This window comes from Oxyura jamaicensis, chromosome 1 (genome assembly GCF_011077185.1).
Source record: "Oxyura jamaicensis isolate SHBP4307 breed ruddy duck chromosome 1, BPBGC_Ojam_1.0, whole genome shotgun sequence".
NCBI classification, from domain to species: Eukaryota; Metazoa; Chordata; class Aves; order Anseriformes; family Anatidae; genus Oxyura; species Oxyura jamaicensis.
In genome coordinates, this window is record NC_048893.1 from 28,773,474 (window position 1) to 28,787,404 (window position 13,931).

A 13,931-nucleotide genomic window follows, 5' to 3' on the forward strand; every position below is an offset into this window, starting at 1 on the left:
CCAATTTCTTTGGTGCTAGAAAGTATTAGGCTATATGTTTTTAAGTTTAGCTGAAATTCATGGTAGAGGCACAAACAAAAAGACAAGAAAATTTTTCAAAGGAGTGGCCAGCAGGTTGAGGGAAGTGATTGTCCTTCTCTGTTCTGCCCTTGTGAGGCCACACTTGGAGTACTGTGTCCAGGCCTGGGGCCCCCAGCACAAGAAGAATGTGGACATCTTAGAACAGGTCCAGAGGAGGGCCACACAGATGATCAGAGAGCTGCAGCACCTCTCCTATGAAGAAAGGCTGAAAGAGCTGGGGATCTTCATCCTAAAGAAGAGAAGGCTCCAAGGTGATCTTACTGCAGCTTAAAGGGGGCTTGTAAAAAAAAAAAAATGGAGAGGGAGAGCGACTTTTTGCTTAGTCAGATATGACATGGGCAAAGGGCAGGGCAAATGACAGGGCAAAGAAGAATGGTTTAAAACTAAAAGATGATTTAGATTAGATGTTAGGAGGAAATTCTTCACTCAGAGGGTGGTGAGGCACTGGAACCGGTTGCCCAGAGAGGTAGCGGATGCCCCATCCCTGGAGGTGTTCAAGACCAGGTTGGATGAGGCCCTGGGCAACCAGATCTAGTGGGTGGCATCCCGGCCCATAGCAGGGGGGTTGGAACTGTATGATCTTTAATGTTCCTTCCAACCCAAGCTGTTCTATGAATCACGAATCATTCTATGATTCTATGAAAAGCATAGAGTACATTTATATACAAAAAAAAAAAAAAAAAAAAAAAAAAAAAAAAAAAAGATTCTGCCAACAAATGTTATGCCCACCAGCCACCTTATGGAATCTGAGTTGTGCTCACATGCAAAAAGACAAAATTGTAAACCTTTTGACCTGTAAAGTGTATTACATGAATTCTACAATGCTTTCTTTATAGAGTCTAGGGCTGAAAGAAATGCATATAGAAGAAGAGAATCATCACTGCTATTTCAACACTAGCATTAAATATTTCTCTTTGAGGTTTGTCTGTCCTTGGCCAGTGCAAAATCCATGTTTATTCTACTTTTAAAATGAGGATATTCCCTTTTCTCTGATAAGGTTCTGAAGCACAACTAAGTAAGTATCAGGAAAGCTATAAGATTTTTTTTTTTTTCCTAATTATTTGGTTAGCTTGAAAAGCAGCATGCTGTTGTCCATACTGTTGCACACCTCATTTTGGGCATGCCTCAGTACCTTTGTTTCTCCTTCAGCATGTACTGATGAAGATGATGTAGTTGCTAGCCTTAAAAAGATGAATAAGGTAATTTTTGCACTGTTGTGATGCCACTGGAAACTGAATTTAGTGAGTTTAGTCCTTGAGAAAGAATATATATAGAGACTCCCTTTTGTGTCTTGATTTCTTCCTTGTTTTTTGCCTTACTATTGGTAGAAGAGACTCTTACTGCCCTACTTGTCCTTGTTCTGGCAGCTAGCTCTCAGGTCATCCCATATGATGGAGAGTGAAATAAGAACATGCTTCTGTAGGAGTTCAGTTCTTGCTTTTTCATCTGTAACAACAGGCAAAACCGAAGAGATCAAGGTTCTTAATAACCTTGTAATTAATATGGGACTGTTTAAGGTAGTTTCCTTCTCTGTGTGAACTTGAGAGCTGTCTCTTTGGCTACCAACCTTTTTTGTCTGATTAAATCCAGTCTGTTCAAGGACTGAAAAGGTGGTACATTATGCCAAATGTCATGGAGAAGCCTATTGTTGCATTGGTCTTGGGAAATCTAAGTGTAAATCTGCGTGGCATATGGAGATTAAAAAAAAAATAACGTTGGGTTGAACTGTCAAAAGGAATCAACCAGTATATTTTATGATAATGACTTGGAAAGTAGCTTTGTGTCATGTGTGGACATTCTGACTCAGTAAGTAGTATGCAGGGCAAGAGTTATCCCCTTCTTTCACCCTTAATTTAGCACTAAGCTATGGAATACTATCTCTTGTAGGTACAGCTGTCCTCAGCATTTCTGTTTTCCCTTGAGTTCTAGCCAGGACGCACAATGAGTCGTGAATTCAGAGTAGTGCTTAGAACTCAATAATCTGTAGATCTTGGTAGTGTGTTTAATGGGTAATTTAATGGGAAGGAAAAATAGGATTATTTATGATAGCTATTCTAAGAAGGTGTTTCAGTATGGACATACCTTTCCATATACTTTCCTTTCATTCATTTCTGTTTTAGTGGAGAATTTCCACTTCAGGAAATCCTGTTAGATGACTGAGGTGTTATGTGACTATATACTTAGAGTGGGTGGGAGAAAATCACTGAATTCAATTTGTGGGAGGAAGTTCCAAAATTCCAAATTTCCATCTACCATTAGAGGGTATATTTTGTAGATGTGCATGTATATGGTCTTGGATCAAGAAACTACGATTATTATAATAAACAGTATCTTGTTCTTTTGACCATTTATTCTAAATTTCTCTTCACACCTGAATACATCCAGCATATAGCTTTGTGATTCCCAAAAGCTATGCCAAAGCTATGGCTATTTGGAGCACAGCTTGAAATTGTCATCAACACGAATAAGGAACAATAGCTACATAAGGATAAGGCAGATGGAGTAGTTTTCCACTCTTCTAAACTGTAATGTTAAAAAGAACATCATCTATTTTAGGATCGGGAATAGGCCATCTGCCCGAATTGCCTGCCCTTTCAGCTTTACCTTACTCTCACATTACTATCATTATTTTCATCTGAATGCCATTACATTTTTATGCTGTATTTCCCTGAAAGATACTTCACGGCATTAGCTGATTTGTTTTACACCAGGGTTTTCTTTAAGAATTCCACGTCTTTCTTTAATATTTGTATTTTACTATTCAAGTGTTTTGCTTCCAAATATGATGTTTGCTTGATAATTTCATTAAGTCAGACAACATCTGTCCTTACTGGCGGTGTTGGAAATGATGTGATAGCCTGGCAATAATAGTAGCAGGAAATAAGCAAAGGACTAACAGGGATCATGAAAGGCAGAGGAGGCAGCAAGGCCAAGAAAAGGACTTTGGACCAAAAGGGTGTAAAAATAAGTGAAGCTGAGAGAAAAACAAAACACTGGGTTAAGTGAATGAGATAAGTAAAAAAGTTTTTTAGCAGCCAGTTTATTTGTAGTTTTCATCTGTCTCTGAAGGGAAAAATGATTCAGTTGCTATGAAGACTATTGACTTGAATGTCTTTGTGGGTTGAGCAATAGAAAGAATTAAACATTTTCCAATGGAAGTTTTTAAAATCTGAAACTGTTGGTTCAACGAATATCAATTGTTCTGCAAGAATGTCAACACTTCATATCTGCTTTTTTTTTTTTTTTTTTTTTTTTATTAATCCATGTTATGTATATACCCGCCTTTGATCTGTTACAATAATTTGGCAAATGAGAATGAAGGCTTTCTTCCTAAATTTCTAAAGAAATCCTTAAAACCATTTTAATGTTCCAAGTACAGTGGACATATATATATATATATATATTATTTTTTTCCCTTTTTCTTTCCTCCCCAAATAAATTGAAATACATTCCTATCTGAGTCAAGAAAACGTAATTTAGGGAACTAAATTGCCATCCCAGTTGAGTGCGGAACGTAAGAGTTTCATTTATAGTGAATAGAAATGAGCTCCACTAACTGTAAAATCACAATTTAGATAAAATTTTCTTTGTGTACATGATTGTTCATTCATAGTTATGTTCCTAAACATAAACAACATAAACATCTCGAGGTGTGTTTTTGTTTGTTTGTTTTTGGTGCTCTGGGATACCATAGATCCCAGTACATACAAGGTTGACAAGACCTATGAGAGACAGGAAGATAGGTCTGAACAGAACATGAGTTTCTGAACAGAAACTCAGTGTCAGAAGGGATGCACCTAAAATATGTTTTGTTATACCTTTGTCCTCTATGTTATACCTATTGTCAACAATTCGGTTTAGCAGGTACAGGAGTTTGCAGGTTATCTAAATGGTTGCAGCCAAATAATAAATTGCTTATCTATCTGTAAAGATAGATATTGATATTCTTTTCTTGGCATTAATTAAACATATAAACTACTTTCTATTCAGTTTTTGTAGTTGTAATTCTAGAAATGGAAATTAAACTGTCATAGTTTGTTTTGTCCATATTTGGTAGCTCTGACAATTGATCATAATTTTTTAAACAGACAAGGACAAAAGCAATTAGTTTTGTTTTGTTTTGTTGGGGGGGGGGGGTAGAGGTTGGGAGGGGGAACATTCATTGAGGTTAATGGTTACTTTCAATATTTCTTTTACAGTTGCATTCTTTGAAGATCAGCCTACTTTTTTTTTTTTTTTTTTTTTTTTTAATAATGAAGAATTCAACATAACTGCAGTTTTATATCTTTTGTATCTTATCATAGCTAAGCAGGTAGGCAAGACAGCGCATGTCCGTGCGCTACTACTCACTATAGAAATTAAGTAATACTTAATGTAAACACAACAGTAAGATGAAGTGTTTCAATTTGTGTATACAGTGTAGTTAGTCTCTTTTTATAGGGTCAGTTTTCATTATTAGTTACTACTTCTAGTATGCTTATACTATGTACAAATGATATCTGTACCTTTTGTCTCAGAGTACTGAATCATGGACAGAATTTAGTCTGGTACAAGATATTATTTTTCAACTGTCCTGTAATTCAAACAATAAGAGGATTCAAAACCTTGAGAACTTTTATTGAATTTGCAGTGAATAGGTCAGTTCTCAGTTTGACAGCACAGTTCTCGTGAGATAGGTTATGGTCATGTACTTTAACATTCCAATCATGCAGATCCCACCAGATGTCAGTAATCAGGTTTCACTCATCTTGAATTTACCTATATACATGTCTAAATACAATTCTTTTCTTCAAAATTCGACTTCTACAACTATCATATGGATAATCTAAGTATTTTTTTTTCATTTTATTCTCATGACGATTGGCCACTTGGTTTCAGTTTTGGTTCTCAGTGTCTAGATTTTATGGTCACAGAATGGTTAGGCAATCTTTCTCCTTTTTTGATAATACTTCTAATTTTGTTGTTGTTGTAGCATAGTATTTATTCCCCTGGTATTTCTTTAGCTTGGAAGATTGGATCAGGTTGTTTCAAATGGTATACAACTGTAAGCTGTTCAAATTAAACATTTGGTAGGGCAACCAACCCTGTGACCTGTGAAACCAATTGGTTAGGGAGGTAAACCAATATTCCAGAAAAATATATTTCTTTGTTTCCCACCTAGCATTTTATGCCAACACCTTTCCAATGTTGCTCACAGGTATTTTAAAAAGATCATTTGCTTAATGGTATCTATCGCTACCCTTCCAATTCTATTTAAGATTCTGTAAGCAGTGTTGTGATGCAGTATCATGATCTAAAGTAGACAAGACCAGTATTTTTTAACTCAGTGTATGTTTCTAGTTATCTTGTTTATAATAACCTCTACAAAAACAGTATGTGGTTGTTAATGGCATACTATTCAGATTTTCTCATCTTTAGTATAAGATGAATTGCTAGTCTTGTTTGTGTTCAATGTCTGTTCTCTCTCTTCTGTTTAACTATACGCTTAAAAATGTCTTCACTTTTCATACTGATTGTACACTTTCTGCTATGTAGAGTTTCTTGTCAAGAGTCTGTTTTTATTCTATTCAGTTCATTAACAATAATTATTTTTCTCCTTTAAGTTTAATGGAGTGATTCTTTCCAAATTTTTCTCCTTGATTCTTCAAGAATTGTTTGTTATGTGAACTTGCTTCCTAGACTATATAAGCATTTTTCCTAAAACGTTTCCTCTGGCTTCATAACAACAAAGACTACTGGATAACTGCTGATCATTATGTCTTTTTTCTGACTGGGCAAGATTGAGGCAGGAATCTTTTTTATTAGTGAATTAAGGAAATGGAAATTTCCTTTTAGAATGGAAATCAACATTTGTTCTGTGATCTTTTATTTATTAATTTTTTAAGCTACTACTTGGAGTTATTGTTTCACATCGTTGTTGCTAGAATAGAAGTTTAAATGTACATATGTATTTTGGCTGTGTTAGCTGATGGAATTTTGGAATTGATATTTGTAAATGTTTTACCAAGTAGTAAATGCTTATTCTTTCCATGAATAGAACACGGTAATTTTCAGTCTGGTAGCTGACAGAAAGAGGTAAGGTAACTGAATTCAAACATTGAATTAATGTCTTATGTTTTGGGTATTGCCTAGCCAGACTTTTCAAATGTAGATCTTGCCTTCTCCTTTCTTTTGTTAGTAACATGTTTTGCAGTGATTTTTGCTGTCAAATGCTAAGTTAAAATTAATCCTATTCTGAGCTACTGTTTTCTGGTGTGAATAATCAGTAAGTAGTGCTTTTAATGTGTTGTAGTCCTTAGAGAAAACTATTAAATAAGAAGGAAACACAGGTGTGTAACAAAACTTTACTCTGAAGAAATTAATTTTCTGAAGAAATTAAATGTAGCTAGTTGCTAGTTCCTGCTTCCATTAAAGAGAGTAAACAACCCAGCTAATTAAGAAGTAAATGAGTTAAATATAGAGTAAGTTTGTGTGATAAGTTTTGTAGCGGCTGGTCATGTAACAAAATTTCTTGAAGAATAGATAATTTGTTCTAAATTGTTCTAATTGTTCTGAATTTGTTCTAAACAAATGTATACTCAATAGTTGCTGTCATTTTTTAAAATCATGATCAAGTCAAATGCCATATGTTCCCAAGGTACTACCTTGAGTTGCTCACTGTGCACTAAAAAATTCAGCAAGGTTACCTGCAAAACTCACAGCAGTCATTTAGAACTACAAGTGTTTTATATAGAATGTGCGTGTAAGTGTGAAGCAAAGTATTAATGATAGTAAAATATAAACCTTCACAGGAAGATCACAAATTCATATTTTGATTTCCACTTTCTTGTGATTTGCAAGCAGAGGGGGAATTGGCGTGAAGCTAAGTTAGTTTGAATGTGATTTTCATGAAGTAACTCTCTCGTTTTTAAACTCTCTTTATCAGAATTAGAGGAGTTTCCTAAAATTTAAAAGGCCTTTGTACTTTGTTTTTCCTTTGGGCATCTTGCACCAAACACCTATCTGCTTATCTTAGAGGAATGTAGGAAAGCTGTATACAGAAAATGAAAGCCTGAAATGTAAAGGCCTACTAGCAGAGTGCTTTGTTCTTAGTTTAGTGTATTTACTTCATCATGCTTTAAAGCATAACATTGAAGATTAGACTTTATAACTTAAATAGTTTAAAATAGTTTATTTTTATAGCAGGAAGTTTGGTGATTTATACAAAATAAAGACCTATCTCTGTGTTAGTAAGATATAAAATGGTAATTTCAGAATAAAACTTCTTATTAACTTAAAATGGGATACAAATAGGCCTTGTGTGAAAAACAAACAAACAAAAGAAAAAAAAACCTCCCTGTAAATGAAGAGATTATTAAAAAGTTTACTATACCACCATTAGGAAGTTTTTCCAATAGTTTTGTTTGCATGTTTTACAGGGGCTGTTTGGCTGGGAAAAATCTGTTTAGATTTTTTTTTTTACATGTCTGTAAAGTAATGTAAGTTAAATATTTACTAAAATATTGCAGCTGAATGATGATTTATAAATTCATATGTTTATGGAGTAATATATCTGCAGAAGGAACAGCTATCCATTTTTACTTATTACTACACAATCCCACTGCTTGCCTGTAGCTTCACTGAGGATTTTAATGTGAAGAATGTATTTGGTCATGGAGAAATAATGAACCTTTTCAGAGATTAGTTAGGCTAGTATCATGGAGAGTTTCTATGTAGATATTAAAGATGTTATCTTTATACGGATGGGAGGTGGCTCACAGTAGTGCCATTCTGAGCATTGCCATGTGTTATACACATGCATAAAATAATATGAAATAGATATAATGAAATAGAGGTCTGCAGGCTGGCTAACATGTTGCTAATGGAACACAGGTACTTCACACACACACACACACACACACACACATAAGTTGTATATATAATAAAAGTGTTAAAAATGGTTTGTGTATACTAGAAGGATAAAACAACCGTTCATTAATCAATATACATATTTAAATCTGTTTTATGTGAGTTTTAATGGCTTCACCACCAACATGCTTTTAGCCTTTGACATATTCTTACTGTAAATAGAATGATTTCAAAATGTCACTACTTGCCTGTTAGAAACATGTAAATTTTCAACTTAAATTCAAAGTGTCAATAGAATACTGAAGAACTGCAATGCTGTTGATGTATATGTTCATGAATAAATGGATGCTGGTATTATCTTGAATGCATTAGTAAGTATGTCTATTAAAAGTTTTAATCTAATTTTGCATGTGTTTCATTCTCCAGATTTTTTGGTAAGAGTGATAATTCTTTGAAGGAATATCCCTGTTCTGATTATTGTAGTTGTATTTCTCCTCTGTACCAATTAGATAAGCACCCCTAAAAAATTCTCAAATGTTTTATTGGATGAACTATTTTAAATCCTGTGATCTTGTAACCTATTGTAGAGAAACTGTTGACCTTGTTCATATGGACATTTTCCTAGTATTCTTTCAAGTGGCAATTTTAAGTGAGGATATACTTGCACAAATAAACAATATTACTCAATTTAATTATGATTAATTACAAGAGATGCATCTTTGTGGTTGTTTGGTTACGAAAGTTTTTTTTTTTTTTTTTTTTTTTTTTCCCTACTGAAAAGAAAAGCTCAACTTATTCTTTAAGAGATAGAGAAAGGAGAGTGTAAAGTTGTAAGATGTCTTCTTCAAGGTCATGGGAGAGGAGGGTTGCAAAGGTATTTTAACAAGATGCAGTTGTATTTTTCTTTTTGACAGATAGGTGAAAACATATGCATCTGAGCAATTAGAAATAGAATAATCCATTTCTTCTTAAAATGTTACATATATTTTCATTTGATATCAGTATTAAGTATGGAATTATTCAAATAATTATTTACTCAGCAGGTTAGTATGAAAATTCTATGTATCAATGCATTTGGTCTATCGAGGGAAAAAAAATGGTGAGATATTTAAATAAAGCAAGTATAATCTGTATTTATTTAGTGGGGCAGGAAGTGTGAAATTTTCATATCAGTGCTCCCGGTTAGACTTGTATTCATGTGCTGTTTTATAACACTCTGTGGAGCTGTTTTTGCATGAAAGAAATGAGATTCTTGTTTCTAAGCTCTAGTAAGTGTTAGTTCTAAATGTAACTTGATTCTAGAGGTAGGCGTGCAAGGTATATCCACACAGTTCTTGTTACCGTGTACCGTGTGCACAGTGAAGGCTGTGGTGATGGGTACCTGTTTTTCATAAACAAATCCCCTCCAGAAGCTCTGTCCATGGTGCTAAAATCTGACAAGCCCTTTCAGCATCTTTATCTGATACATTTCAATATTATTTTTTTTCTTCAGCAAAGCATATACAATCTATGAATATCCTATTGTTTGATAGTTTATAATTAACATCAGGTTGTTCTTTCTGCCTTTGACAACTTTGAAAACAACCTTTATGTGATTTTGAAATCCTGGGATTTAATTAGAAAAAGGACATCTTTAACATGAAAGTAAGTTATTCATTAGGTAAAATGCAATGATTTTTCCATGTTATAATGTTTAAAGACCAATAATATTTTGAAAGTATGTAAAAAAAGATAAGTGGAAAAGTTAATGTCTATGCACAAAAAGTAGCTTGTCTGCTTCTACCTCCAAAAATCTTGTCAGTGATTCCATATAAATGTTTACTTCAGCCAAATCTATTAAAAATGTAAGTTATTATAGAGTTTTAAAAATATAAAGTTTACTAATGACTTACAAGAAATATTCATCACTCCTATTTTTACTGTGTAATGCAAACTACCTATTCATCCAATAATTATTTAATTACCTAAGTACTTTTTTTTTTTTTTTAATTCTCCCTATTTGTATTTATAACTATCAACTGAAATAACATAAAATTTTTGCTACTAATTTCTTTGTTTGGAGTCACCATATTTTCTCATCAGCATTCGTAACAGTCAGATATCTTTTCTATACTGGCCTTAGGAGTAGTCACTTTTTTCATCCTAACAGAATTGGTTTTAGCTTGTAACCAACATTCCGATCAACAGTTTTTTGTGCACATTTGCTGCTTATGGGCCCAGTCCTAATCCCATGAGAACTTTAACTTCAATATGAGTAGAGTCGGGTATTCATTGTTCTCTTTTCGTCTCATTTCATTTCATTTCTACTAATAATGTTTCTGTCAGTCATTTATTGCTTGTTACACTGTGAAAGCTGGGGAGGTTTTATAAACTAGTGAGTTGTTATTGCTGAACAGAAGTGTGCAGGTCCAGAAAGAAATCCTTAATATCATCTAAACTCTTCAAACTAGCCAAGTTCACTCTATCGCCAACCTAAAGTTTAGACATTATTAATAACTGAATTACCAATTTGACTGAAGACAAAATTTAAATTTTCTGAGTCTAAAATTTGCATTTAGTTTTCAGGTTTCTGGGGAGGTATCAAAGCAATTCAAAATGTGCTTAAAGCAGTAGCTAACAGCCTGTTGCTCTATCATTCTTATGCCTCCTTTCTGCACTTCTCTCTTCCTCCTCCCACAATAAGCAACATGTAAAATACAACATTATTACTTACTAGCACGGGTAAGTACTTTGTGATAGTGTTTATTGTGTAGTTCATTGCAGTTGTACAGCCTAAAAACAGCAAAAATAATCTATGTGCTCAGATTGGCGTTTCAACAGGAGAATATGTAAGGAAATATTTTATCAGACTTTATAATGAATTTGTTTATTGTTAGACAAGAGCTCCCAAATATGTTTTGGAAACAAACAAGACAAAAGCTGTTTTGATTTTAATCAAAAATGTATTTTCCTCATAAAAAAATTTTACATACTCACTGTGTCTACTCTACAGACTTTGTCCATTTCATTACACCATGTGTCAATCCTAGTATATCTGTTCACTGCAAAAACTCGTGGCTAGTGTGTGTAATACAGCACAGGAGGAGGTATTGCTCAGTTCCACTACTTTTATGTAATAATAATTAAAAAAAAATACAGAAAATGTGGCTACTTTCACTGTATTCCAGACTTAAAAGTCTCATGAAAGTTCTAGAAAATGAAGTTAATCGTATTTGGTTGGTAGAATACCCTTAGAAGCCATATTTAAAATTCTTCTCTTACGCTGAGGCAGTACATATTCCCATTTGTCAGCAGCAGCAAAGTCCAGGCATCTAATTTCTAAATGAAATACTTTTTCTTGTTCCCTTTTTATTCAGCACAAATACAGTCATGTGCTTTTTATTTCAGAAATTGACTGATACTTATGACATATTGGTTGGTACACCTATTACAGTTGCTTTTACTTCCAATGCTGTGCTTTTTTCTTTGCCCATGTCCCAAAGACTGATTAAAGGAGGATAAAGCTCACTGAGTGAAAAGGATTGCTTCTTCAGGTAATTCTTCAGATAGCTGTGTCCGACGTCATAGTTCATCTCTCGTGAGATGCAGTTGTAGAGATATACCACAGAGATGATTCCCAGAAGAGTACCAAGGCAGACAAGGAATCCTATTATGTTGTCCTTTTCATAGCCTTTCACTGCCAAGTCCAGTCCTTTTGTGGTTACATTGACACATTGTTTCTTATTTTGTGGATAGATAGTAGGAATATCTATACAAATTTTGTATTCAGTTGCTGGATTTAAATGTGTAAGGTTGTATACCTGTATATCAGATGGTACTCGTGCGCTCTGTGCAGCCTGAGAGTTTTCAGCTTTCAGAAAAGCAGTCCATCTAACGCTGGACTTCAGAATTTTAGAACTTGCTTTCCATGAAACTAAAACAGAATTAGATTTTATATCTTTTATTTTAATGTTCAAAGGTCCATTGCTGTCCTGAGGGAAGGAGCCATCCACTTTAATCATGACTGACTTTAGGTCTGCCCCAACTAAATTTGTTGCTATGCATGTGTATAAACCGCTTTCTTTTTGTGTTATATCACTTATGTCTAATGTTCCTTCAGAATGAATGTAGTACTTATTAGAAATAGTATTAGGCAAAAGTTTGTGTCCTGATGGTGTTATCCAGTAGATTTCAGGTTCTGGTTCTGCTGTTGCTCTGCAGTGTAAGGAAATATGGCTGCCAGTTTTCAAATCCAGAGTAGATGGAAAGCTTTCAGGAGCTATCAGAGGGAGACAGATTTCCATCATTTCTCGGAAGTGTATTTGTCTCACGTTCTGGCCTTGGAATTCAGGAGGGTCTACACAAAACAGAGACTCTGGCTCCATGAAGCGAATATTTGTTTTATTCATGTTAATCCAGCGGATGACACAATCACATCTAATGGGATTGCTGTGTATACTGACTTCCTTCAGGTTAGGCAACGATTCAATTGTGCTGCGGTACAGGGCACTCAGCGCGTTGCTGTTGAGCATGAGTGATTCCAGCTTGGGAAGTCTGTAGAATGCATTTGGATGAATGTATGATAATCTGGGGTTGTTGGTAGCTTCTATTTTTCTTAAATCTGGCAAATTATCAACAGCAAGGCTATCTATGGAAATCAGTTCAGGCATGTTATTAATTCCTAACTCTTTTAGGTGCAGCATATTGCTAAAATCTCCTCTTCGTATTCTGTTAATGGGATTCTTATTTAGGTCCAGAAATTTAAGATTTGTAACCTTTTGAAGAGCAGTATGGGGCACTCTAGCAAATCTATTGTCATAAAAGGAAATGCTTTCTAAGTTGTCAAGGCCAGCCAAGGCATTATCTGGTATTTCAGTGAGATTTATTCCAGCTAAAACTAGGCTGCGCAGATTGGTAAGGGCCTTGAAGTTCATATCTTCAATTCTGATTATTGGATTTTCTCCAATCATGAGAATCTCCAGATTAGGAATAGCTTCAAACCACTTACTGTTGATCATTTGCAGTCCGTTTGAATTGAGATGAAGTCTGAGAAGATTATTGAGGCCTATGAAAGCTCCAGGTGCAATCACAGAAAGCAGGTTATGATTAATATAAAGCTCTTGTAAATTGTGGAGTCCAGAGAGACATTCTTCAGGGAGTTCAGTAAGTTTGTTTTCTTCAAGGTACACAGAAAGCAACTGTGATATCTTTGTAAGATTAATACTGGCCACTGAGGATAAATTGTTCTGAGATAAATCTAGACCAGTTAAATTCACTGGGAAGTCTACTGAGTGTTCAATTTTTGCAATATTGTTAGTCTGTAGAAGTAAAACCTGTGTGTCGGCAGGCAGTCTGGCTGGAAAATTAAAAAGGCCTAAATCATTACAGTCCACTGTTGGAGCCTCCATATACACAGACTTGGGAGTGAACCAAGGTCTGATCTCACATATACATGACTCTGGGCAGTCTGCTTTTTTTTCTACAGCTTGTACTACTGCAGTGATAACTAGGCCAAGAAGAAAATTAATTTTGAGTTGCGTGTCCTTCATCTTAGCTCAAATGTTCAGAAAAGTAACAGACCCCGTAAGTATTCCACGGTTATGGTTTTGCAATTCAGTATGACCCGGTCAATTGATAAAACACACACTTGCATTTGTCAAATGCTGATTGCAAAGGACTTTCTTCCTGAGGATAAGTGATAAATTTGCAACCAACTTGTCCAGTAGTAAGAGACATTTTGTGGAAATGAAGGTCACTCTGTCCTTGATGACATAAAATTGATAAGCTTTGTGAAGATGAAGCATGTATAGATGGTCATAGGAGATTAAGCAATTCATTTATTTAGTAGTATTAACTTCAAATCCCATGATTGATTAGTGTTTGCAGGAATGACAGGATGACCTAAAATATAAGAAGAGGAAATAATTAGTATAAGAAACTATAAAGTTATAAATTAATTTAGTCATCTCTTGCTATCTAGTGTTAATTATTGCAAGTAAGAAAAGAAAATGACTGTGGTGCCT

General features: G+C 34.5%; 2 protein-coding genes across 3 annotated transcripts in view; one reads left to right on the forward strand and one right to left on the reverse strand.

The window, feature by feature from the left end:
* Window positions 1–13,931, forward strand: part of IMMP2L (inner mitochondrial membrane peptidase subunit 2) — a 436,484-nt gene that overhangs the window by 162,582 nt on the left and 259,971 nt on the right. The window lies entirely within an intron of this gene.
* LRRN3 (leucine rich repeat neuronal 3) overlaps window positions 10,649–13,931 on the reverse strand; it is a 34,474-nt gene continuing 31,191 nt past the window's right edge. Inside the window, exon 2 of the mRNA XM_035332208.1 lies at window positions 10,649–13,809. Within this exon, the coding sequence (XP_035188099.1) occupies window positions 11,331–13,457 (2,127 nt within the window). The 5' untranslated portion in view covers window positions 13,458–13,809 and the 3' untranslated portion in view covers window positions 10,649–11,330. The remainder of the gene's footprint in view (window positions 13,810–13,931) is intronic.